Raw genomic sequence first — 24,102 nt, 5'->3', positions numbered from 1 at the left:
GGTGGGGGGTGGGGGGGGTGAGCGCGGGGATATGTGGGGGGTGTGGACGGACGCCTCCTCTGTCCCTGCCCTCCAGGACTCCAAGAGTCCCTGCCAGCCGCTTAGGCCTCTCCTCCCATCCCCCAACCCCAGTGAGGCGGAGGCCTGAGCTGAGCCCCACGCGAATGTGTCCAGGCTCAGGTGGGTGACCCCACACCCCTTCTCCTTCCAGCTCTGTGACCCTGGGCTCAGCCTTCACATCTTTTAAATGGATTTATTGAAAATACCTACCCCTTGGGGTTGTTGTAAGCACTAAATGAGATACTCTGGCCAAAGTTGCTTGGTTGGGCCTTTGTGTGCAAGCTTCACTCCCTTCAGGCCTTGTCACCCTTACTGTGTACCAAATGAGCCAAGTGAGCCCAGGAAAGGTTAAGTAAGCGGTTGGGTCCCACAGCCAGGGAGGAAGTAGTCCCTGGGATTCAAACCCAGGTCAGTTCAAAGAGCAAGCCTTGTCTTAGATTATGGTTGAGGGCACATCCTGGATGCCTGTCTCTGGAGGTGCTTGGGCTGATACAGTTCTGTCCCCTTGAGCAAGTCTTTTCTCTCTTGGGCCTCAATTTCCACTTGTTGTACAAAGGTGATTGGATCTGAGAAGGGAGCCTGAACTGCTGATCTCCCAGCTGTGTCCACCTATATCCCCACAATGTAGTGCCACAACATGGTTCTTTCAGCTGGTCCCTTCAGCACTGCTGGGTCTGGCACTTGGGGATGAACAGTGGGGAGTGTGGGGTTGGGGAGTTGGAAGATGGACGATTTGTAACGTTGTGTTAATGCATTCTAGCTATCTGGCCAGTCCAGATGCATGGAGTGCTTCATTTGCATGTGAATAAGATAAGGTTTGCATGGGTGGACTAATGGGTCTTACAACTCAAGAATGTCTGTGTTTGTTATTTTTTAGTTTCAAAGTCTCTTTCTGCCTGTAAAAAGCAAGAGACAAAGCTAGGCTGTACGGTTTGCAGAGACGCCATCTCAAGGAAATAATTTACATAAATCCACTTGTAACCTGGAGGAACCAATCTGCAAGTAAATGAGACTACATCCAAAGACCTGGAGCATTTGCTCCCTTGCAAAGCTCCCCCTCACTCCAAGCAGTGTGTGCTTGTAGTTTCATTGCATTGCACCCATCTGGCAGGCTGAGAGACGGCAGGGAGCAAGCCAGCTGTGGAGACTTCCTGGGTCCCCAGGTTTTTGGTTCTACATACCACTGAGATCAGGCTGCACTGTGGCCTCTTGAGCTTGTTTGTGGAAGACAGGCTTAGGCCATAAGACCTCTCCCCAAACTCCATTATAGGCAAGTGATCTGGCTGGGAGCTGGGCTGAGAGCCGGGGATCCCTCAGAGCTCTCCTTGTCCCATGAACAGTCCCTTCCTAGAGAAATCCCCTAAAGCCCCACCTGAGACCCTGCAAGCCCCACTGCCCTGCAAACCACCGTCACTGCTCCCACATGATCCCAAGGCTATGGACCCTGAGCTACTCACTCCCTTACTAACATCTCCCTCACCCTCCTCAGCAGCACCCATACCCCTCTCCCTTAAATCCCCAGCCCTGCAGGGACCACTGAGCTGGCTAGACCAGTGCTGAGGGCTTCTCAGTGGAGGAGGATGATCACTGGCTGAGGGAGGCAGGCCCAATAACCCCTTCACCACCCCCTCACCTTGTCTGGTTCACCCTCTCTCAAGTGCAATGTGGAGCATGGCTGGATGGGCCTAGGTTCTGGGAAGGCCTCTTCCAAGCATGCCTGGAATAGTAAGCTGGGTTGCTAGAAAATTCTGTGGTTGGACATAGCCTCCTAGCAGGCCCTCCCTGAGCCAGGCAAAAGCAGAGAGGGTGGTTTCTGACTTGGCAGCTAGTACTACCTGGGATTTCCCACATTCAGGACCAAGAAAGAGTCCAAGTGGCCCCTTTCTAGTGTTCACCCTGGTTGGGGGTGCAGGCTGAGTCTAGCTCCAGGACTACATTGTTCTCCCACCTCCCAGGAATCTGCCACTTTCCTGTGGAGCCTCTCAGCTTATAGAGCTCGCTCACCATGTGGCAAATGTATGATGATGCCCAGGCTGCTAGGCCTGTTTACAGAAGGAGAGCCACCTCCTGGATGGGGAGATTAGTGGGCAGGGGAGCGTGTGTTGTCTCTGTGTTGAGTGGACCTGTCTGCCAGTGGCCAGTGGGGAGTAGTCCTGGTGCTCTAGTAGCAGGAGAGGAGCAAAAGGAAGCCACTGTGGGAAGATATGAGGTGGGTCCCCTGCCTCTGAGTGTCAGCTCTGGATGGGGGTATCAGGACTCCACCCCCAGGCCATCTCAGGGAGCCCTGCTGTGGGGACACCAGGTCAGACCACAGGGTCTTTTCTCAGGTTGAAGCCCCAGAAGCCCTTGTGCTGTCCTAGGACATGGTGGGATTTGAATATGGACTCTCCTGCCTGGGGCCATCAGATCCCAAATCCTGTTAATCTCACCTGTTATCCCTCAGCAAGGTCTGCAGGACCAGGAGTTCCCTGCCTGACATGGCCACCCCAGCCCCAGGAAACCCCTGTCTGGTGGGTGGGGGCAAGGGAGAGATATCCTGTACTGCGGCCCTGCCCCCTGTGATTCTAAACTGGCTCCTGCCTCCCAGAGGTTGAAACTGCCTCTAAACTCTGAAACTTCCGAAGAAGAAAAGGTCCAGCCAAGGCCCCAGTCACATAAACCATTTTTGTTGACTTCGTTATCGACATCACCCGGGAGGGCTAGGAACTTGAAAACAGGAAACAACTTGGGGTGGGTTTCGTCATCTCTCATACACACATGTGCCCACACAAGCACACACGCTGGCCACATCCGCCGCAAGTGGGCCCTGGATGGGTATGTGTGGAAACACTTATTAGAGGCTTAATAAGATGTGCAAACACCAACGGAAGGGGGCCCAGAGGCCTGGGAGGGGAGGAGAGTTGAGTGGATTTGGGGCTTCTCTCATTGAACTCCTAAATGTCCCTCCATGGTTCTGGGCCCCAGAGGGTCAGGGAAAGGGTTGAGGTAGGAACGGATGTGGGAAGGCCTCTCTCCTGCCTGAACATAGAGTCCATTCTCAACAGATATGAAACTGCTGCGAGCAGAGGCTGGCAGAGGTGCCCAGGGGGCAGGCTGGCGTTCTGTGTGGGTGGGGATCGGCTCACACCTGGACAACGCCTGGGGTGGGAGGACCATATCCAGAGCTGTGGGGCACAAGTGGTTGGTGGTGATGGTGGCATACGGGATGTGGAGAGAGGCCAGGGAGACTTGGCTGGCTGCCTGCAGGGGTAATGGAGAAAAAGGCCCAAGTGAAGTTCCACATCATGGCCCCCAGCTCCAGCCCACTCAGTTTCCGGCTCCAGAGCGATATCTGATGCTCACCCTTTCTCTTGTCTGTGTCTGGGGGCTGCTGAGGGGTGGCTGAAGCTTTGTGACAGACCTAGGAGAGAGTAAGGAGGGTCAGAAACAAAGCATATGGCTAGCCTAGTGATGTATGGATTTAGATTGGGCCTGGCTGGGGCTGGGTCTCACCAGTGCCTCTGCCGATGCAGCAGGTGGAGAAGATAGACACAGCCTAAGAGGAGGACCCCTGAGATCCCCAATATCCCGGCAAGGTCAGCCCGCAGAATAGGAGCTGGAGTAGGGGCAGGGAGCCCTGTGCACAAAGAGAGACATACCAGATTGGTGGCCGATGCTCTGAGTTCCTCCCTGCCCTCCCTGGGCCCTGTTCCTCATCAGCCCCACCTTGGTTTGTGCCAAGGAGGAGGTTTCCACAGGCCTCCTGGGAGCCCTCAGGGAAGGAAGTAAACTCGCAGCAGAAGGTGGTGTTGGGACTGGGGCTTTTCTCAGACCCTTCCAGGGTGAGCGAGATGCTGGTTCTGGTTTCCCAGTGGGCCTGGCGAGCAGGGTGCCACTGATGGGTGCCCAATTCTGGATGCAACACAGCCAGCATGGTCCCTCCAGCACCATCGGGCTCCCTGCAGCTTACAGTCACCAGAGATATAGTGCTAGATCCCAGGAATCCACAGCGAACAATGAAGAATGGGGACTTGGTGGTCTCCATCTGAACTTGCACCCATACCTCAGGTGTCCCTGTGGAATACAGATATAAGAAAGGCCCGGGGCTGGGTCTCCACTGCATCCCCATAGTCTCTGCTTCTCTCTAGCCCCCCACTCACCAGCAGTGATGCAGAGTGTCAGCAGTGCCAAGAGCAGGACCAGAGCCTGGGACCTGTCCATGACTCCTCTCTGGCCCAGGCTCTGGGGGCTGTTGTGGTGGGGATAGCACCTGTGTTTCCGCTCTCATCACAGGAAGTTTTCATGTGTGAGCAGGCCCAGGAGCAGCTGGGCTCAGTTCTTCCTGCAACTCAACTCCACTTCCTTCTCTCAGTCTAACTCAGCTGGTGAACCCACGGCAATGGACCCCCCCCCCCCGTGACACTAAAGGTGACAGTGACAAGGTATTTCCTGTCCCTATGCTGTTTTAGTGTGAGCAGGGCAGGTGGCTCAGATTCCTTTACCAGCCCTGTGTGTGGGTTACAACCTGGGCAGACCAGGCCTTGGGGAAGGGTAAGAGGGTCAGAAGGGAAGAACACTGCAGAGGGACCTGCAAAGAATCTCCTTTTTTCAGGAGGGAGGGACACCTGGGTACTCCTTAGGAAGAACGCTCTGACCTGGACCCTCCCCAGTTAAGGGGTAGGGAATGTGGAGGAACATGGGAAGAGGAAGACCTCTAAGCAGGAAAGTCAGCAGGGGGCTACCTAAGAGGCAAGCCCAGCTTGACGCATCGCTTATCCACTGAGGACAACTTAAGTGGGTTTCCACACTGTCTATATGCCAACCCATCACACGTTTAAATCTCCAGCCCAGACCTCCCTCTCTCCTTACTTCACAAACATGCCTCTAACTGAACTCTGCCCCATTTGCAGCCTTCCCGCACTCTCCAGTTGAGGGCTATTGGCTTCCAACTGCTCAGGCAAAAAGCATAGTCATTTGTTTTGTGACTCCTCTTTCATCTCCAGCCCATCAGGAAATCGGAGGACTTCCCATGATGACCACCTTTTTTTTTATCCTCATCCAAGGACACTTTTGCATTTATCTTGAGATAGAGCAGGAGGGAGAGCGGGAGGAAGAGAGAGAGAGAGAAACATCAATGTGAGAGAGACATTGAGTGGTTGCCACCCACACAACCCTAACCAGGGCCTGGGACAAACTGCAACGGAGGTACATGCCCTTAGCGGGAACCGAACCTGGGCCTCTCTGGTCCGTGGGCTGACACTCTAACCACTGAGCAAAACCGGCCAGGGCACCACCTGACTTCTTATCACTTCTACTGCCACCTCCCTGACTCAGGCAATCTTTTTCCACAAAGTGTTGCTCCAAATTGCTTTTCTATTTCTGTTCATTTACAGAATGCTGCTATATAAGTGGGGACGAGTGATTAGAATGCTTTGCATCCCGTATCATCTTGTATTGAACTTGACTTTGGGAAGAGAGTAGCTTGGTGAGCTCAGGGTTAGAGCCAAGGGGGTTGTTCAGTACTCTCTTGTCCAGTGTGTGGTAAGAAATGAGGTAGCCCTGTCTCAGGGCTGTGGTCACCTTTCTGAGTCCTGGTTTGCCCACCTGCCTGATTCAGCATCTGTTATGTTTTTTGTTGTTGTTGTTTGTTTGGTTGGTTTTTCCTTTATTGATCTTAGAAAGGAAGGGAGAGGGAGAGGGAGGGTGGGAGAGAGAGAGACAGAGAGAGAGAATCATCAATGAGAGAGAACATCTGTTGGTTGCCTCCTGCATACCCCCCTCCCCCTCCGGGGATTGGGCCCACAATCTGAACATTTGCCCTCACCAGGAATCGAACTGGTGAACTCTTGGTTCATGGGTCGATGTGGCTCAACCACTGAGCCACACCTGCTGGTTTAATTCTGTGATGTTAGCCATAAATGAATCAGTCTCTTGGGTAAGTTCTGTCACCTCATCCATACCTCAAAGCCTAAGGAGGGCCCCCAGACCAATCACTTCACTGCTCCCAGCAGAGTTAGCATTCTCTCAAGCCTTTGACCTTCTCTCAGGCCCGATGTTCCAACCTCCAAACCTGACTCAGATCTGCTCTTACTACTTTCTCCACTACTGTTCCCTTGACAGAGTGGGAGACCTCTGCAGAGCTGACTCACTTAAAGTGGCCCAGCTCAGTGTGGGTGCAGAGCACTGGGGCATCTGGGGTTGCCAGCCCCAGCCTCCCTAGCCTAAGATTCTTGTCTCCTACATACTGAAATCCTCTCTATTTTGCAAGGCCAAGCTCATATTCTACCACCTTCAGGAAGCTGTCCCTGAGAGAACATTTCCTTCTTGGAAAACCATCTCACAGATGGCAGGCTCTGGTGGTGGCTCTGTCTTTTATTCAACCTCCACACCGTCTAAGAACATAGGGGAGGAGCTTAATACTTGGTGATCAATGTATTACAAAGTTAATTACTCACCAACATTTTCCATCTGTAAGCCACAGTGTCCCCTCAATAAGTTCTCATTGTGTAAAATTCAAACAACATAGACTAGAAAACATCAAAATTCTCCTTCATCAGCCTGTTCATTTCCATTCCCCTCCATCTTAATTTTCATGAAGTTAAAACTATCAATCTTTTATCATTTCTGAATATTGTATACTGCTTAGGAAGGCCAAATTCTAAAAATAATTTTATAGTTTTTTATTCTTGACTCTGAGGGTTTATTTTTAGCCCATGAAGAATTTTAACTTGGAGGTGGTGGTAGTATAAAATACTGTAACCTTTTAGGCAGGTATTCCCCCGTTTCAAAATGCCATCTTGATCATACATTCTTACAAATGGATCTACTTTTGGATTCTCTTTCCTAATCATTCTTATTTTTTTGCTTATTCCTGTTTCACTACTGCATGGGCCTAAGTAGAATGCTTTTATGTTGTGATATATGTTAGGGTTCTTGTTCTCTCAGAACTTTTTTGGCTATCCCTGAATAGTCTTGAGTTTTGAGCTCCGGTGATACAAAAGATCATTAAACCTAGCAACATAAACCCTGAATCATCAGGCCTGTGTTGTTTGCCTCGTCCCTGTTGGACCTGGAGGTACAGGTAAGGTGACACAGGTATGGTAACAGCCACTTCCTGCTCTAACACTTCTTGGTGATATCCCTGCAGCCACAGCCCAAGTCCAGCTGCAGTGAAAACAGCCCTTGTATTGTACAGGTCAATCTCTAGAATGAGGCCCAGGAGGGTTTGAACTGGCGCTACAATTTTCTAGCTCTGCAAGCTTAAAGCAACTTAACCTCCCAGAGAAGCAGTATCCCCACAGGAATTACACTCTGCTTCACAGTGTAATTGAGAGGAACATGTAATTATGTACATGTGACACTTTGCTCACGCCTAGTTTGAACCCTCAGTGAGTTTTAGCGACCATCCTTTCCTATAAAACATTCCTCATCCGAGTTTATAAAGTGAGACTCATAATTGTTCCATTGTATTTTTACATATATTTTAAATGTTGTGAAAAGGTCACGTATGTTCCTGCATCAAAGTAATATAAAAACTAAGAGGTAACATCTGAGTGTATATCATGTGCTAAATTTGTTGTGATTTACATGTATTAGCTCCACACAATCACCTCATGAGGAAATCTTGCCCAGGGTCACAGGGCTAGTACACAGTAAAGCTAGATTTTAACTCTGATAAAAATTAAGCTAGATTTTAACTCTGATAAAAATTTTGGTTCCAGAACCTACACTATTAGCAACTATGCTGAGCTGCCTTTCCCACACAATTAAAAAATTTAAGTTGAATTATAAGGTTTTTGTCAGAACACAGCAGTCTTCCACCCCATCAGTAGGGAACCTGATCAGAGCTCCCAGAATGGACTGCTTCCCCATCCTCTAATGTGAGAGGCTACCACAACCATACAAAAGGCTTTATTTTTCACCTTTCCACTGTACCACTCAGTCCAGTTGCTGGTTCTAATCTGCTTTATCAAAATTAATATATTTTCCTTCAAGTTTCCCCAGGATTCTAGGCTCCTCTGCCCACTAGAGGTCTTCTTTAGTTCCCTGGGATTTATCTTTGGTGGGTTTGTTACTCTTCTATGTCTCTGCTCTATCCTGACTACACTCTTTAGTGCCTATTTCTCTGGCTATTCCAACTCAACACACAGGGTTTTTAGTGAATCTGTGCTTGACTTTTTGTGTATCCTTTCTAGGATCGTAATCTACCCTATCCCCAAGGAAGCAATTACAGAGCTCAAGGAAGAACTGAAAATATCTATGTGTGAAAATAAACCTTCCCCCATCTGACCACCTTATCCTTTCTTGTAATTCAAACACAAATTCTTCTTTCATCCTGTAACTCCCGGAGTCTGTTGCTTTTTTTTCAAAGGAAGGTGACTCACCTATTAGCTGAATACTTTGCTTAGCAACCTGGGAAAAAAACCCTTCATTTTGTAATTTAGGAGAGAATACCAACAACTCACCTTCTGGCAGAGCTCATGGCCACAAGAGCTGAAAAAGCCTTTATTCTATTGTAAGCTAATAGGCAATGCACAGCAGTGACACTCTCCTGAAGAGCACTCCTTGGTGTCACTTATCAACATGGGTAAGCTTCAGCCTGTATAGAGGCCTCTACCTCTCCAGCCTGAGCTGGCCTCAGCTCCAGTTCCAGTCTGGCCTGGGCCTAACCAATTGGAGCCAATGCTCATGAAGCCCACAACTCTGCCTCTGCTGGCAAGGGGCTTACTGGCACAAAATCCTTCAGGCTGTGGCTTTCAAGGGAGGGTGTGTGTGCCTCAGGTGGTATACAAAAAATATATCCACTGTTGTCATGCAGAAAAAATGATTAACATTTCTAATTTTTTAAGATAAAAATACAATGAAGTCAACTTTTATTACTACTAAGTGACACTGGTGCCCTCACTGGGAATCGAATGTCATGGGTCATCTCTAGTAAGACCAGTATCCTAAATAGTGAGAGAGGCAAACCCACAACTTATTATGATGGACTGCAATTTATATGCTACAGAATGTACTGGTTCTGTGGTCCCAAACAATGCATATCCCCTCTAAGAATGCTGTTATTTGTTCTTGGGAATCATTTTCTGACCTGTACAAGTATTCCAAATCAAGAATTTCAGTAGATTTTGACTCATTTATTAAAATAGTAAATTCAGCCAAAGAAGCACCTATCCCATTTGGATTTACATGTTTTTGAAAGGTACTCTTTTCAGTTATGAAAGTCATTAAAACTATCAAAATAAAATAAACTTTCATCTAGAATCATAAATGTTAAGCTATGATTTAAACAATGTTTCCCACTTTGCCCTCACTACCATGTTTTTAGCACACAAATGTATTTTGTACTGTTAATCAATAAATATTAAGAAACATCTACTTCGTGGGGTACAGACTTACAATTCAAAGAAGAGAGGGTTGAGGGGGGAGATAAACCACAGAACTTATATGCATGTATGCATGAACAATGGACATGGACAACAGAGCTGGGGACAGGGTGAGGAGGGTGGGAGTGGGGGTATGGGGGGGGGGAGGAGAAACATATGTAACAAAAATAAAGAAAAAAGGAAAAAGAAACATCTACTTCATCACTAACTCACATCCATTACACTTTTAATGTATATAAGTAAAAGTTTATATAACATATAAAAATTTTTAACTGATAAAGATGCCCAAATATTTGGAGTCTGAACCAAGTCTGGTGTTTGATGCTGAAAGTAGTCTGAGACCTCGCCTAGAGCTCTTGGCTTAACATTTAAAATGTATATACATATTTTTATTGATTTCTTTTACATTATTGATCTTTAGAGAGAGAGGAAGGGAGGGGGAGAGATAGAAACATCGATAAGAGAGAACATTGATTGGCCGCCTCCTGCATGCCCCCTCCCCCCCCCCGGGATCAGGCCCACAACCTGGGCATGTGCCCTGACCAGGAATCGAACTGGTGACCTCTTGGTGCATGGGTTGATGCTCAACCACTAAACCACACTGACTGGGATTGGCTTAATACTTACACTTGGCCTTTCCATGTAGTTGCTTGGGGCTTTCTCACAGCATGGTGACTAGGTTCCAAGAGTGATTATCTCAAGAAATAGAATGTGGAAACTGCCAGTTTCCTTAAGGTTTGGGCTTGAAAACTGGCATAGTATCACATAACCATATTCTAGTAAGCAATCACAGGGCCCATATTCAAGGGGAGAGGACCTAGAACCCAACCTCTCAGAAAAGAGCGGTAAAGAATTTGGGGAGTAAGGTATAAACACAGATTCTAAGACTAGAACTCAATCCACTACAGTGAGCTGTCTGGCTGCATTCATTATCTCCATATTTATAGAGCTTCCAAGTATCTATTTTGATCTTATGAAGTACCCTCAGCTTGGTTGGTATTTAAACAACTCAGGAATCTTTCCTCTCCTGGATCCTTAGTGACTTCTATATTTTCACCTAAGTTTTCACACTCTGTTCCCAGATCCCATAGAAAAGGCTCCTTTCGCCTGGCTGTTGTGGCTCAGTGGTTGAGCACTGGTCCATGCACCAAGAGGTCGCTGGCTCGATTCCCAGTCAGGGCACATGCCCAGGTTGTGGGCCAAATCCCCAATAGGGGACATGCAGGAGGCGGCTTATCGATGTTCTCTCTCATCGATGTTTCTCTCTCTCCCCCTCTCCCACCCTCTCACTCTAAAATCAATAAAGAAAAAAAGAAAAGAAAAGAAAAGGCTCTTTTCCCTGAAGCTGTTTGACCTGAACCCAGGCTAAAGATCTCTGAATGTATCAGCTGCCCCCCAGGGTACTGGTAGGCTGCCTTTCCAAAAGGAGACTCCAAACCCAACTTTTAGTTTTATCTTGGAGGGAGAGTGAGGGAGAAGAAAGGGGAAGAAGGAAGAAATGGGTTTGGCTGTGTGACCTGATTACAGGAAGTCATGGTTCCTCTGCAGAGACCACAGGCTGGATTGGATTGGTCGTCTTCAGCCTGAAAGACCACAGTGAGAACTTGAAATTAAAGCAGATGCCCAGGACAGGGAAGAACTGGAAATCATATATAAATGGAGAGACTAAAGGGTTCTTTAAACCATAGAAGAAAATAGTCAAAGTAGAAAGTGACAACAGTGTCTTCATATATTTGATTGTCAGAGGAAAAGAGAAAGCAGAGTGGCTGTGCTGCTCCAAAAACCAGAAAAAGAACAAACAAGTCAGAGTTTCACAGAGGCCAGTTTCCAAAGATCATTTCATGGCAGTTTAGGTAAGAGATGACCGCGGCAATGAGAGAAGAGACAGATCAGAGAGATATTTTGGAGAATGATTTGACAGGACTTGGTGAAAACTAGCTGGGGAAGGAAAAAATGAAGGAGAACAATTTTAGGGTTGGACATTTAGAATAACTTCTAAGTTACCTCCTATCTCTCAAATATTGAGATTCTATAAAACTTCAAATTGTTACAGGTATTTTTGGAATGAGGGCATAAAACTGCCCCTGGAAAGTATATGGCATCCTCAGTATAGGTGAAACAGGAAGGTCCACCCTCCAGGATAATCAGGATATTACCTTTCCTCTTCAGCCTAAATTGCTCTCACTAGATAAACTACTCAAAGGCAGCCAATCTCTCCCAAACTTCTCTGCTCTACCCAATCTCTCAGTTACTAAGCAACAGATCCTTGAGAGCCAGTATACTAAGCACCTGGGCTGTGTGTAGTGCCGCACCTGCAAACTGGGCCATGGGGCTGGGCAGGGCCATTTAAGACACCAGAAAAGACCTGACCCCCATCGGTTTAACAATCTCAAGCCACACCTAGGAACCAGTTGATTCAAACATGTTTATTGAGCTAACCATTAGGGCACAAAAGAGGCTGGTAAATATGTTCCAAAAATACAGGAAAACTGTTATACTCTCTCCATTCAACATATGGAGGCAGTGCCCCTTTGAATACTGAGGTGAAGCCCCCACCCCTCCAAACACAGCAGGAAACAGGCACACTGCTGAAACACAGAGGAACAGAGCCATGGTGCATTCAGAAGGACGGGGCATAAGGTTCCTCTATGCCAACATCATCAGAGAAAGGTTAGCTTAGAAAGGCAAAGCCCACCTCTTCGTCCCCTCAGAGACCAGGGGTGGGGGCTAGAAGTAATGGTTCCTTTTACTTCCTTTTCCTGTTTGCCTTTTCCAAATGGTCATATTGTTGTGGTGGCAGGAGAAGATGGAGAGGGGAGCAGAATCATGTCAGAAGTCCTGTAATGAGAAAGATGAAAGGCAAACACAGAGACATAACCATAGACCACAGGACAAAGAGATGACTGCAAGGTCCTAGAGATGACAACATCCCTCCTGCCCTCCTGTTAGGGCTACTCCTAAAGCTCTGGACACAGCTGAGAGGGCAGGCCATGAGCTGTGGCCTTTCTTTGCACTTACTTGACAAATACACTAGTTACCTGCCAGCATCTCCCAAGGACACACAACTCCTCTTACCCCACCTTCTACAGTCTGTTTTGAGGCCGCTCACCTCAGTGTTCAGCTCTGTAGAATCTAAGAGGTCCAGCCCAGGCTCACTGGGGAAAGAGTGCTAGAGAGAATGGGGTCAAACGTCAGAAAGGTCCTTCCCTACTCCCATCACACTGCAAACAATCACAAAATTCCCTTTCCAATAACAAGTGTAAGGGCTGCAGTAGGTCCCTGAAGCAGTCAGGGCAGAAAGATTAGCAAAAGGAGGATGGGCAGGAGGTTCACGCCTAGAGTTCCCAAAGTCATCAGAAAAGTGCCTCCTCTTCTGACCTGCAGACTGAGTCTCTTAAATTTATTCGTTTTGGAACCTGAGAATGGGGTTTTTCCTGAGGGGACTTTAGGGAAGGCTACAGAATTCTAATAGAGGCCTTGCCCTCTAGTCTCTGGTTTGAAGATGTCACTGTCTGGTTTTTTTCTTCTGAGCATCCCTGCTTTATTCCATCCTTTCTCCCTCCTCAAAGAACAGAGAAGGGAGCAGAATAATAGCAGTGGACACATAACCCTTTCCAGTTTATAATACTTTTTGTATTTTTTCATTTTTGTATTTTGTGTAAAAGCTCCATTTTAAAGATGAGGTTTAGAGGGGTTAAAAAGCTAACTTGATAAAGTGGTGAAACCATGCTTTTCCTACTAGACTGGCAGCATTTCCTCCAGGGGAAGCAGTCCGGCTGGGGTAGGAAAGGGAGTGAGTGGAGGAACAGGGACTGGAGTAGCCCTGTAAGGAGACAGGAGGGAAGGCAGGGTGCCCATGTGCTTGTGTGTGCGTGTACATTATAAAGAGACTTACCAAATGGGCTGCAAGGTTGGGCTAGATAATGGTCTATCTCTAGCTCTAGAATTCCTTTTAATTTTTGGACTCAGAGGCAGAATGCTTATTTGGAGGTTGAGAGGGGGAATGCTATTCCAGTCCTTTTTGGTATTTTAAAAGGTCTTTTCCCTATTTCTTGGGGTGGGGGAGTCCTAGAAAAGTGCAAAGCAACTTACAAACCTCCCTCCTTTACTCTGTGATTCTTTCAAAAAGTCCTAAGTAATGTTCAGGGACAAAGGCATCATAAGGATTGAAAGAGCAGAATCACTCTAGTCTCTCTCATATTTGACTATAGTTCTAGAGAGAAGGGAATGCTGGGTCCACTCACCTTGTCTGGATCTTGCCATTCTCCACCTGACTCATTCTGAACTTCTAACTCTTCTATGTCTTCATCCTCTTCCATAAGGCTGAGTCTGAGGGCAGTGGCAAAGAGTAGAAGTTTCCAAACTGCTCTTTAAAGACCTGTGAGAGTTTCTCAGGGGCACCCCAGGAGAGGAGGGGTGAGCAGTAAGTGAGCAAGGCTCTAGTTCCCACTCCTGCTTTAATCAGCAGCCCTACTCTCATCAGTTTTACATACTAGAGTTCCACATTATATTGGAAGGAAGTGTTCGGTAGTTAAAACAATCCCAAATAGCATCAGCATAGCAGCACGGGACAAGGGGAGAATCCCTTCACCGTGAGTCACACATCTGAAGTGAAGATAGAAGATGATGAGAAAAGCTCACCGGGTCAGCCGGTTACCCAGACCAGGACCTGAAGGGTTGAATGAAGTGTGGAAACGCTGTGGACTCAAGAACCTTGACCTCTGGGTGCCTAAAAGGAGTTGGCTGTTGAGAATGATGCAGGATCAGTGACAGTAAATAAAAGTAAAGGGTAAAAAGAGGAGTTAAAGTGGCCAGCATTAAAGAGGATAAAAGCTCAGAGTATAGGAAAAAAGAGAAAATGTACAGCTGAAAAAACAGAAAAGGACTGGATAAGGACCCAAGAATAAGAGAATGCTGCAGGAGAGAACAACTATAACAGCAAGATAGAGATGGTAAGACACCAAACTGGGAAATCAGACACCCAGATTCTCCCCCTTAGCCCTCACCCTTGGGTAAACTCTGATTCCGAGCCACCTTCTTCCTCCATCTCTTCCAACCCCTCCAGAGGCTGCCTACACTTTACAGCTGTGGAGGTGAGGGTGGGTGTGGGTGGGATGCTGTTCAGCTGTAGGCTTTCCTCCTGGGATGAAGAGATGTCCTCTTTGTGCCGTCTGGAAGAGCCTGCAAAGAAGCGGATGCAGTACTGTAGACCAGGTGCTGCCTTTAATGTTTTTACTTTTTCAAGACCAGCCCAGGAGTTGGTTAGAAAAAGTTAAGAAGAGAATGGAAAACTTATATGTCCTCATTATGTTATGACTATAAGATGAGCATAGCCCTATGTACTTATGTATAGCCTTATGTACTAAAAGAATAAGGCTTATAGAAGTAAATCTAGCTCTCTCCATCTCCAGCCACTGCAGCAAGAGAAGCTGCCCCCATGTCAGCCCATCTGCAATGTATGGTCATATGGAACTGCTCCAGCTTTCTGATAAAGAGGAATAAGCAGACCTTCAGCACCAAACCCAATAATCTGAAGGTTTGTAATGCTTTCAGCTACAACGAGCTAATTCACCGCAATACAGTGGGTATGTGTGGTGGCTGTCATGAAGCAAAGATCTGCCAGCAAAAGCTGGCCACCTCCTACATGCAAACCACTATCAACAAGAACACCCAGGCCACACTGAGCAGCAACTAGCACATAATATAGAAGAACAAGTACTGCCTGGATCTGCGCATGGCCACCATCTGCAAGGCCAGCACCACCCTGCACAGCCAGAAGCCCATGATGGTGCAGAGGAAGCAGATCTGCCTCATCAAGAGCTCCTGAGCACCCCTCCCACACACACAAATCAATGAAGGTATCAGCCAACTTTTTTTAAAAAAAAAGAAAAAGAAAGAGAAGGTATATCTAGGACTTGTCCAAAAAAAATTTACTACACAGATTATAAAATGAAGAGAGATATATTTTTTCACATTTACACAGTAACATCTGAATATGAATGTGAGAGAGGGTTGGACTCCTAAGATTGAGAGATCTCAGTTAATCAATGAAGACATCTGAAGTCCTATTTTTTTTATCCTCGCCCGAGGATATTTTTCCATTTTTTGTTCAGATAGAGCAGGAGGGAGAGAGAGGAAGAGAGAGAGAGAGAGAGAAACATTGACATGAAGGGACCATCGAGTGGCTGCCACCCGCACGACCAACCAGGGCCGGGGACAAACTGCAACCGAAGTACGTGCCCTTATCGGGAACCAAATCCGGGTCTCTCTGTACCGCAGGCCGACGCTCCAACCGCTGAGCCAAACCGGCCAGGGCCTGAAGTCCTATTCATTCAAGATTTCTGTGGTGAGAAAAAGCTTAAAATGGCAATTGAGTGTTGGGACCTGAAGCAAGGATAGCAGTATGAAGAGTAGGGAGAAACATAAAAATGGAATGCTGGATTTTCAAAAAGCGAGAAAAAAAATGAGATAATTGCAATGTTAGCATAGTGCTGACATGAAGGGTAAGTGAAAAACCTAGTTAAGAATCTCTCTCCTACAGAAGGTAGAGGAGGAAAAAGAATCCAAAATGTCTCAAAAGACCCAGGTAATACTATTTAAAAATACAAATCAAACTCACAGTAATATTTGTCAACTGTAAATACTGACACCCCATTACCTTCCCTCCCTACAGTCATGCTTGCACAAAGAAACCAATAATCTGGAAAGTGAGCTGCTACTGGTTTAAGTAAAGGACTACAGACAATAGGAAAGAGCCATATCCATGAGCTTGTAATCCTGGAGAGGAAAACTTGGGACCCAAGATGGGTCCTCCTCATTTCCCTAGCCTATTAATGGTGTAATGCTCAAGAGCTCAGTCCCCTGGCTTCTCCTCTGCTCCACCTTCACTGGTTTCCTTAGCCATTCAGGTTTATACCTTCAAATATCAACTTTCAAATCTGTTTTTGCCTTTCCCCTGATTCCTATCCCCAGCTGTCTGTCCACCTGTAATAACATGGCTAATACCAAAACCCTGACCTCACTCATGGCCTTCCCCTTCTCAGTTGCTATCAATGCCATCCTTCCAATTGTTAGGCCAAAATTCTTGGGAGTCTCAACTCCTCTGTCTTACATCACACATCCAGTTTTGTCAGGAAGTCCTATTAGTGATACCTTGGAAATATATCCAGAATCTGACCACTTCTGACCACCTCTGCCCCTTCCCCCTCAGTCTATTCTGTTTCTTCTCTCTTCTGGACTCCTACGACAGCTTCCTCACTGGCTCCTTTGCTTCTACCCGTGCCCCTCTAGTCAATTCTCAAAACAGCAGCCAAAAGGATGCTTTTAAAGTTTAAAGCAGATCATGTCACTCCCCTGCTCAAATTCCTACAATGTTTTCTCATTTCACTCCAAGTAAAGTCCAGTCTTGACTCAGCCTCATATGTTCTGGGCTCCTACAACGTCTTTGTTCTCATATGCTACATACTCTCCATTCAGCTATACTGGTCTTCTCTGCTGTTCCTTGAACATGCCAGATACATCCTCTATCATGGCCTTTGGACTGGCTGCCCCTCTGATATACTATTGTGATATACACCAGGCACCCTTCCTCATTTCCTTTAGCTTTTTGCCCACCCTTCACACTCTCTGCAAGGCTTTCCCCAATCACTCTTTACAAGACCACAATCCTCATCTCATTAATATTTCCTCATCCTCTTTCCTGCTTTTTTGCCATAGCACATACCGCTACCAGACACTCTAAAGAAGGAAATATGTCTTTTTTTGTTCACTGCTATCTTCCCAGCACATGGTGCTCAATAAATATCAGTGGAATCAACAATTAAACCAATCTTTTTAGTATCATCCTACCTTTACAAACCTTCTGTTTTAGGCAAAAATATCAAAATATCCATGTGCTTTGCCTAAAGCATACCTTTCTATGTTTCACTTATGCTATTCTGTTAGCCCATGATACTCATTCTTCCTTTGTTCAGCTTATATAAATCTTACCCATTTTTCAAGCTCCAGATTAAATTCCATATTCTTGGTAAAGCCTTCAGAGATCAATTAAACTTAAAGTGATAACTTTCTTCCCTGAATTTTTTAGCATTTATCTATCAATTCTCAAATGCTTAGGAAATTATCATTTACTGGTGACTGCTCATAAATTAGATTTTCTATAAATGTATTTTCTCCTTTCTTATTAGATGGTAAACTCAAGTTCTCCAAAACATCTAACACAGAATCTTGCACATAACAGGTCCTTAACAAATATTTATTAGCTAATTGATTGAAGCAAAGTTCCCTGTGGTATAAGGGACAATTTTAGGTGCTATATAGAAGACATTAAAAAGAAGTCACACCTCTATCTCGCAGCATATGCAAAAACTAACTCAAAATAGATAACAGACCTAAATTTAAGAGCTATAACTAAAAACCTCTTAGAAGAAAACAAGTATAAATCTTTGTGACCTTCGATTAGGCAAAGGTTTCTTAAGATATGACACAAAAAGCATAAACAACAAAAGAAAAACTAGATAAGTTAGATTTCATCAAAATTAATGACTTTCATGTTTCAAAGGAAACCATAAAGTAAGTAAAAAGACAACCCACAGAATGGGAGAAAATTTAGGATATCATATTTGATAAGGGACTTGTATCTAAAATATATAAAGATCTCATGCAACTCAACAATAAAAGGACAAATCAAAAAATATATTTGGGCTTCCGGTCAAAATGGAGGAGTAGGTAAATGTGGTATTGAGTCCTCCCACAACCACATCAAAATTACAACTGAACTGCAGAACACTATCATTCAAAACCACCTGAAATCAAGCTGAATGGAAGTCCTACAACTACAAAATTAACGAAGAAGCCACATCGAGATTAGTAGGAGGGGCAGAGGTGGGACTGGCCAGACCCACACACCCAGTGTGGTGGATAAAAATCAGAACAGACACCTCAGCTGGGAAGGTCCTCCCTGAGGCGTGAGGGGTCCCCATCCAGACCAGGCAACCAGTTCTGGGTTCCAATGACAGGAAGAGAAGTCTCCATCACTTCTGGCCATAAAACCAGCAGAAACTCAGGCCGAGGGAGGCTGAGGCTGCTGAAGCCCCAGGCAGCTCCTCTTAAAGGGCCCTGACATGGACTTCCTTGGACTCACACCCTCCAGGCTCCAGCGCAGAGGGCAGGCAGCTCACAAGGCACCAGAGAAATATGGGGAAAAACTGAGTTGTTTGGCGTTGAGGCGAGGGCTGGTGAGGCAGCTTTCTCCTGGACAGACGTGCTATCAGAGGCCTTTGTTCCTATGGTGAGCCCTTCCCCCATGAAGCTGGCAGAAGGCAGCCACATTTGGGACTCCAGCAACCTGGCTCACACTATTTGCCCTGCCCTGGTGATTCCCTGAGGCCCTGCCCCTCCCAACTTTCAGGCCCAACCAAGCTGTTACCAGTTGCTTTACCACAGGAATGGCCTGTCTTGGATCCTGCTTCAGATTTTCCTAAATTCTCTCAAACAAGCAGCATCTAGTCTCACTGAGCACCATACCTCTCGTTAAGTGGCCCCAGCCCTGGCACTAGAAGCAGCCATCTGGAGACTGATTTGTAGCCTATGCCTGGTGGCCCTGGGTAGAACATAGGCAGTGGCTGACCTGGCCCCAGAGCCAGCACACCCAGTGGCCAGCTTCAGAACACTGTGAAGCACCACCACCCAACCACCTCCACAAGTGATACACTCAAGGAATGGACTCAGTGGGTACCAGAACCCTGATGAAGTAAGTCTTGCTCTGTGTGGTGGGCCCCTGCACAGCTGATCATCCAAGGTAGTCAGAGGTTGGTAGATAGTGGACATAGCCAGTCCTTGCAGCTGATTAGCCTGAGTAAAACCCTCTCATCGATGTGCCAACAGCAATCAAGACTCAATTATAACAGAAGGGTGTAAAGTCCACGCAAGGTGTGCACCTCGAGGGCCCAGCTGGGAGACCAGGGAGGCTGTGCCACTGGACCCTACAGGGCACCTACTACAATAGGCCACCCTAGGAAGCCCAGGAGACATAGCAACTCTACGTAATACATAGAAACAAACACAGAAAGGCAGCCAAAATGAAGAGACAAAAAAACAGGTCCCAAATGAAAGAACAGAACAAAACTCCAGGACAAGAACTAAACAAAATAGAGATAAGCAATCTAACAGATGCAGAGTTCAAAACACTTCTTATAAGGTTTCTCAATTAACTTAGTGAAAACTTCAATGAACTTAGGACTAGTCAGAAATGAAGGAGGCACTAACTGAAATAAAGAATGATTTACAGAGATTCCATAGTAGAGCAGGTAAAGCCAAGAAGCAAACCATCAATTTGGAATACAAGGAAGCACAAAACACCCAATCAGAGCAGCAAAAAGAAAAAAGAATCCAAAAAATTAGAATAGTGTAAGGAGTCTCTGGGACAACTTCAAGCACACCAACATTTGCATCATGGGGATGCCAGACGGAGAAGAGAGAGAACAAGAAATTGAAAACCTATTTGAAACAATAATGACAGAAAACTTCCCTAACTTGGTGAAGGAAACAGATATACAAGGCTAGTAAACACAGAGAGTCCCAAACAAAATGAACCCCAAGAGGCCCACACCAAGACACACCGTAATCAAAATGCAAAAGGTTCAAGACAAAGAGAGAATCTTTTTTTTTTTTATCCTCACCCAAGAACATTTTTCCATTTTTTGTTCAGATAGAGTGGGAGGGAGAGAGGGAGAGAGAAACATTGACGTGAAAGGGACACATTGAGTGGCTGCCACACGCATGACCAACCAGGGCCGGGGACAAACTGCAACCGAGGTATGAGCCCCTAACGGGAACTGAACCTGGGTCTCTCTGGACCGAAGGCCAACGCTCTAACCGCTGAGCCAAACCAGCCAGGGCCAAAGAGAGAATCTTAAAAGCAGCAAGAGCTAAGCGGTTAGTTACCTACAAGGAAGTTCCCATACCTGTCAGCTGATTTCTCGAAAGAAACTTTGCAGGCCAGAAGGGAGTGGGGAGAAATATTTAGAGTGATGAAAAGTAAGAACCTACAACCAAGATTACTCTATCCTGCAATACTATCATTTAGAATCAATGGACATAATAAAGAGTTTCCCAGACAAGAAAGATCTAAAGGAGTTCATCACCACCAAACCAGTATTACATGAAACGTTAAAGGGTCTTCTTGAAGAAAAAGAAGATAAAAATATGAACGAACAAAATGGCAATAAATACATATCTATCAACAATTGAATCTACAAACAAAAGGAATAAACAGAAGAGAAACATTCTCATAGACACAGAGAACATTTTGTTGGTTTCCAGATGGGAGGGGGGTTGGGGGAATGGGTGAAAGTGGTGAAGGAATTAAGAAGTACAAATTGGTTGTTAGACTGACAAAACTCAAATGGAAGAGGGGTGGGAGGGTTGGAAGAAATAAACCAAAGAACTCATATGCATTTATGCATAACCAATGGACACAGACAGCACTGTGAGGAAAGGTAGGAATGGGGCGGGAGCGGGGAGGAGGGGGTCAATAGGGAAAAAGGAGGAATATCTGTAAAACATTCAACAATACAGATAAGTTTAAAAAAAAAAAAAGGACAAACCATTTCTAAAAGGAGCAAAGGATTTGAATAAACATTTCTCTAAAGAAGATATACGAACAAAGTCAATAAGCCTATGAAATATGCTCAACATCATTAGTTATTAGGGAAATGAAAATTTAAACCACAATGAAATACCAAGTCATAGCCATTAGGAGATAAGTAAAATTAAAAAGACAGACAATAACAAGTACTGTCAAGAATGTGGAGAAACTGGGGTTCTCATACATTGCTGTTGGGATTGTAAAATGAAGTGGGCACTTTGGAAAACAGTTTGGTAATTCCTCAAAAAGTTAAACATGGAGTAACCATATGATCAAGCAATTTCACTCCTAGCTATAGTTCAAGAAAACTGAAAACATATGTCCACACAAAAACTTGTATATGAATGTCCACAGCAATATTATGCATAACAGTAAAAAAGAGATAACAACTTAAATGTCACCCAATTGATGAATGGGTAGATAAAATGTGGTCTATCCATACAATGGAATATTATTCAGCCATAAAAAGGTATGATAATATATAAAAGCATGGATAAACCTTGAAAACATTATGCTGGTAAGTGAAAGAAGCCAGACACACAAGGCCACATACTATATGATTCCATTTATATGAAATGTCTAAAACAGGCAAATTCAGAGATACCAAGTAGATTAGTAGTCTTACCTAGGGTTGGGAAGATGGGAGAGAACAAGGAATGACTACTAATATTTTCAAATGAACACTTAGAAAACATATTAACACATCAAACTTATTATTTCTAGGATATCACTTAAGATGAGACCATATAAGAAAATTAGTTTAAAGAAAAAACCTTACATAAATTATAAGACAGGTAGTGATCTGAAGATCAAAAAAAAAAATCATGGAAGTTGTGTAAAAATATTTAAAATTTGTAAAATAACAGAATATAAGATATTAGGAAAGGGCATCCCAAATGTACAGATTCTTAGTTCAATCTTTGGTTTTATCATTAGTTTCTAACTGAGTTTTCATAGAGGTCTGCTATTTTAAGTTGGCTAAATAGACCTTGATAAAAATGAGTACCCTTAATGATAACAGATATTCAATGAAATATTTTTTATTTAACCAAAGGCAAAAGTTTGAAGGAGGCAAAAGACCATATGCTGTTTATCCAGGTAGTGGCAATAATGGAAGCAGTGCTAGGGGTCCCGATATATGTAAACACAGCAAACATACACAGCACTTTACCTTCAATACGCCTCTTCTTGGAATGGGGGTAGCCCTGAGGGCTGGCCTCTGCTGTGTTCTCTACAGGGCTGAGGGAGTGGCAGTAAGTAGTGACTGAACCCCAGGGATGGCCAGGTGCTTTGGAGACACGCTGCAGACACTTTTCCAGGTAGCACAATCTAAGCAAGGGGTGGGATAAAGAGGCTGCAGTGACCACTGGGCCCTCATTATCCCCTTTTTCCCTAATCCATATTTTTATCCACCCATCTATAACTTACAGTAGCTGCTTGTCTTGATGGAAAAGTCGGGGGGAAAACTCTGAAAGGAGCTCCAGGAATGCTAGATTTGGGGGCTGACTGGAGGATCCAGCTGGAGGAAGCTCAGACAAGGAGAACTTGATGCCTTCCCTTGGTTGAGCAGAATTATTTTAGGAACATAGTCCCTTCCTACTTCCATCCCAGGGCTGTTCAAATATACCCTCCTTCTCCTGTCCCCAGCTTGTCTCCCATAGCTACCCACCTGCCAAACTGACTGCTTCTTCTCAACATGCTTATCCTCCCTCCAAGACCTTACTCCCAGCTCTCCCTGTACACAGCCTTTGGCTTTGCCCTCTAAGCAAAATTCAAGAACAATGACTTCCAACCAGTACTGCCTTACTTGTGTAGCATGACCACAAGGTCACGGTTCTGTAGCTGCTGGGGTCCAAAGCTCAAGGCAAACCTCCGGGCTAGGTCCCTCATCTCAATGAAGGCTGGAAGCTCATTCAGGCCTTGGGGCCCCTGTTCCTGCAGCAGTTCTGTGTACAACTGTGTCCAGGAGACATGAAACATTTGGGAGAAGAAGAAACAAAGTGGAGAAAGAAAAACAGAGCATCACCCTGGCCTGTTTGGCTCAGCGGTTAGAGCATCGGCCTGTGGACCAGAGAGTTCCAGGTTTGGTTCCCACTAGGGGCATGTACCAAAAAAAAAAAAAAAAAAAAATAGAGCAGTCCCTTTTCTGCCTAAAAATTCTAAAGGGCTTGGGATGGAGTCTTTCTTTCCTCTCAGGACACTATCCCTACCCCTGACCCCTGCAGCAGAGAGAGCTTTCACCCCTGCTCTATAACAACAACAAAAAATGTCAGTAGTAACCAAAGGAGGCTGAAAGAAAACAGATTTTTAAAAATTAGAAATTCTTTATCACTTTATCGTTGGTGCTCCTAAGTCCCAACTAATAGCTGAATTTCTATTGAGTTGGGGTGGAAACTGCCTGTTGGTTAAAAAATACTTTCAACCCTAGTTGGGTGGCTCAGTTGGCTGGAGTGTCATCCCATGCGCCAAAAGGTGTTGGTTTCTATCCCTGGTCAGGGCGTGTACAGGAGGCAACAAATCAATGTTTTTCTCTCACATCAATGTCTCTCTCTCTCTCTCTCTCTAAAATCAATAAGCATATCCTTGGGTGAGGATACAAAAAATTTTTTCTATGTGTCTAGTAGTTATGAAGGAGACTGTCATATAAAATAACAGTGAAAATAAATGAGAAAGTTCCTCCTCTTAAGAATTTCACATACTAAATGGCTGGGGGTGGACAGTAAGACTGTAAACTACAGAGAGGGCATGTCATAATTTTGAGGCACTCTAGGTAGAAGGGAGTACCTGCTTGAGGCTCAGCAGCAGGATTCGGGAACAATGACTTCGATCAATCTGCCTTGCTCTAGTTAATGTTTCCTTGATAATGTCACCATAGTCATTGTAAAACTGAGGGGGAAAAATGGAGAAGACAGTGTTCGACTATAGGAAAAGATTATTTTGTTTCTTTTTCACATTCCTAATTGTGTCTCCTTCCAAAAGTGACTTAGGTAGGAAAACATAAATCTAAGTATAAAACCTAGACTAGCCCAG

At 45.3% G+C, this 24,102-nt stretch overlaps 3 protein-coding genes across 4 annotated transcripts in view; 1 reads left to right on the top strand and 2 right to left on the bottom strand.

Annotated features, from left to right (window-relative positions):
- Nucleotides 1-1,089: 1,089 nt before the first annotated feature.
- On the bottom strand, nucleotides 1,090-4,334 carry PVRIG (PVR related immunoglobulin domain containing). Of its 2 annotated transcripts, XM_036279658.1 has the most exons (5): nucleotides 4,200-4,334; nucleotides 3,766-4,113; nucleotides 3,553-3,676; nucleotides 3,403-3,460; nucleotides 1,090-3,300 (listed from the first exon to the last, which is right to left on the bottom strand). In XM_036279658.1, the coding sequence occupies exons 1-5, from the start codon at nucleotides 4,258-4,260 to the stop codon at nucleotides 2,983-2,985; spliced, it is 909 nt and encodes a 302-aa protein (XP_036135551.1). In that variant the 5' UTR covers nucleotides 4,261-4,334; the 3' UTR covers nucleotides 1,090-2,982. The 2 variants fall into 2 exon arrangements, with proteins under 2 accessions (XP_036135551.1, XP_036135552.1); XM_036279659.1 differs by lacking the exon at nucleotides 3,553-3,676 and having other exon boundaries at nucleotides 3,699-4,113.
- Nucleotides 4,335-11,985: 7,651 nt separating this feature from the next.
- The window catches only part of STAG3 (stromal antigen 3), a 41,440-nt gene continuing 29,323 nt past the window's right edge, over nucleotides 11,986-24,102 (bottom strand). Inside the window, exons 26-34 of the mRNA XM_036279075.1 lie at nucleotides 23,857-23,958; nucleotides 22,880-23,028; nucleotides 22,501-22,629; nucleotides 22,244-22,401; nucleotides 14,432-14,606; nucleotides 14,067-14,168; nucleotides 13,670-13,754; nucleotides 12,535-12,594; nucleotides 11,986-12,263 (exon numbers count right to left, since the gene is read on the bottom strand). Coding sequence (XP_036134968.1) covers nucleotides 12,255-12,263; nucleotides 12,535-12,594; nucleotides 13,670-13,754; nucleotides 14,067-14,168; nucleotides 14,432-14,606; nucleotides 22,244-22,401; nucleotides 22,501-22,629; nucleotides 22,880-23,028; nucleotides 23,857-23,958 — 969 coding nt within the window. The 3' untranslated portion in view covers nucleotides 11,986-12,254. The remainder of the gene's footprint in view (nucleotides 12,264-12,534; nucleotides 12,595-13,669; nucleotides 13,755-14,066; nucleotides 14,169-14,431; nucleotides 14,607-22,243; nucleotides 22,402-22,500; nucleotides 22,630-22,879; nucleotides 23,029-23,856; nucleotides 23,959-24,102) is intronic.
- Nucleotides 14,863-15,252, top strand: LOC118641494 (60S ribosomal protein L28-like). The gene is given in 1 exon segment (XM_036278777.1): nucleotides 14,863-15,252. A coding segment is annotated over 1 exon segment (390 nt).

The sequence above is a fragment of the Molossus molossus genome, unplaced genomic scaffold (genome assembly GCF_014108415.1).
Source record: "Molossus molossus isolate mMolMol1 unplaced genomic scaffold, mMolMol1.p scaffold_m16_p_3, whole genome shotgun sequence".
Taxonomy (NCBI): Eukaryota; Metazoa; Chordata; class Mammalia; order Chiroptera; family Molossidae; genus Molossus; species Molossus molossus.
Note: the sequence above shows the minus strand (reverse complement) of the source record. Positions and strands in the feature narration are given on the sequence as shown.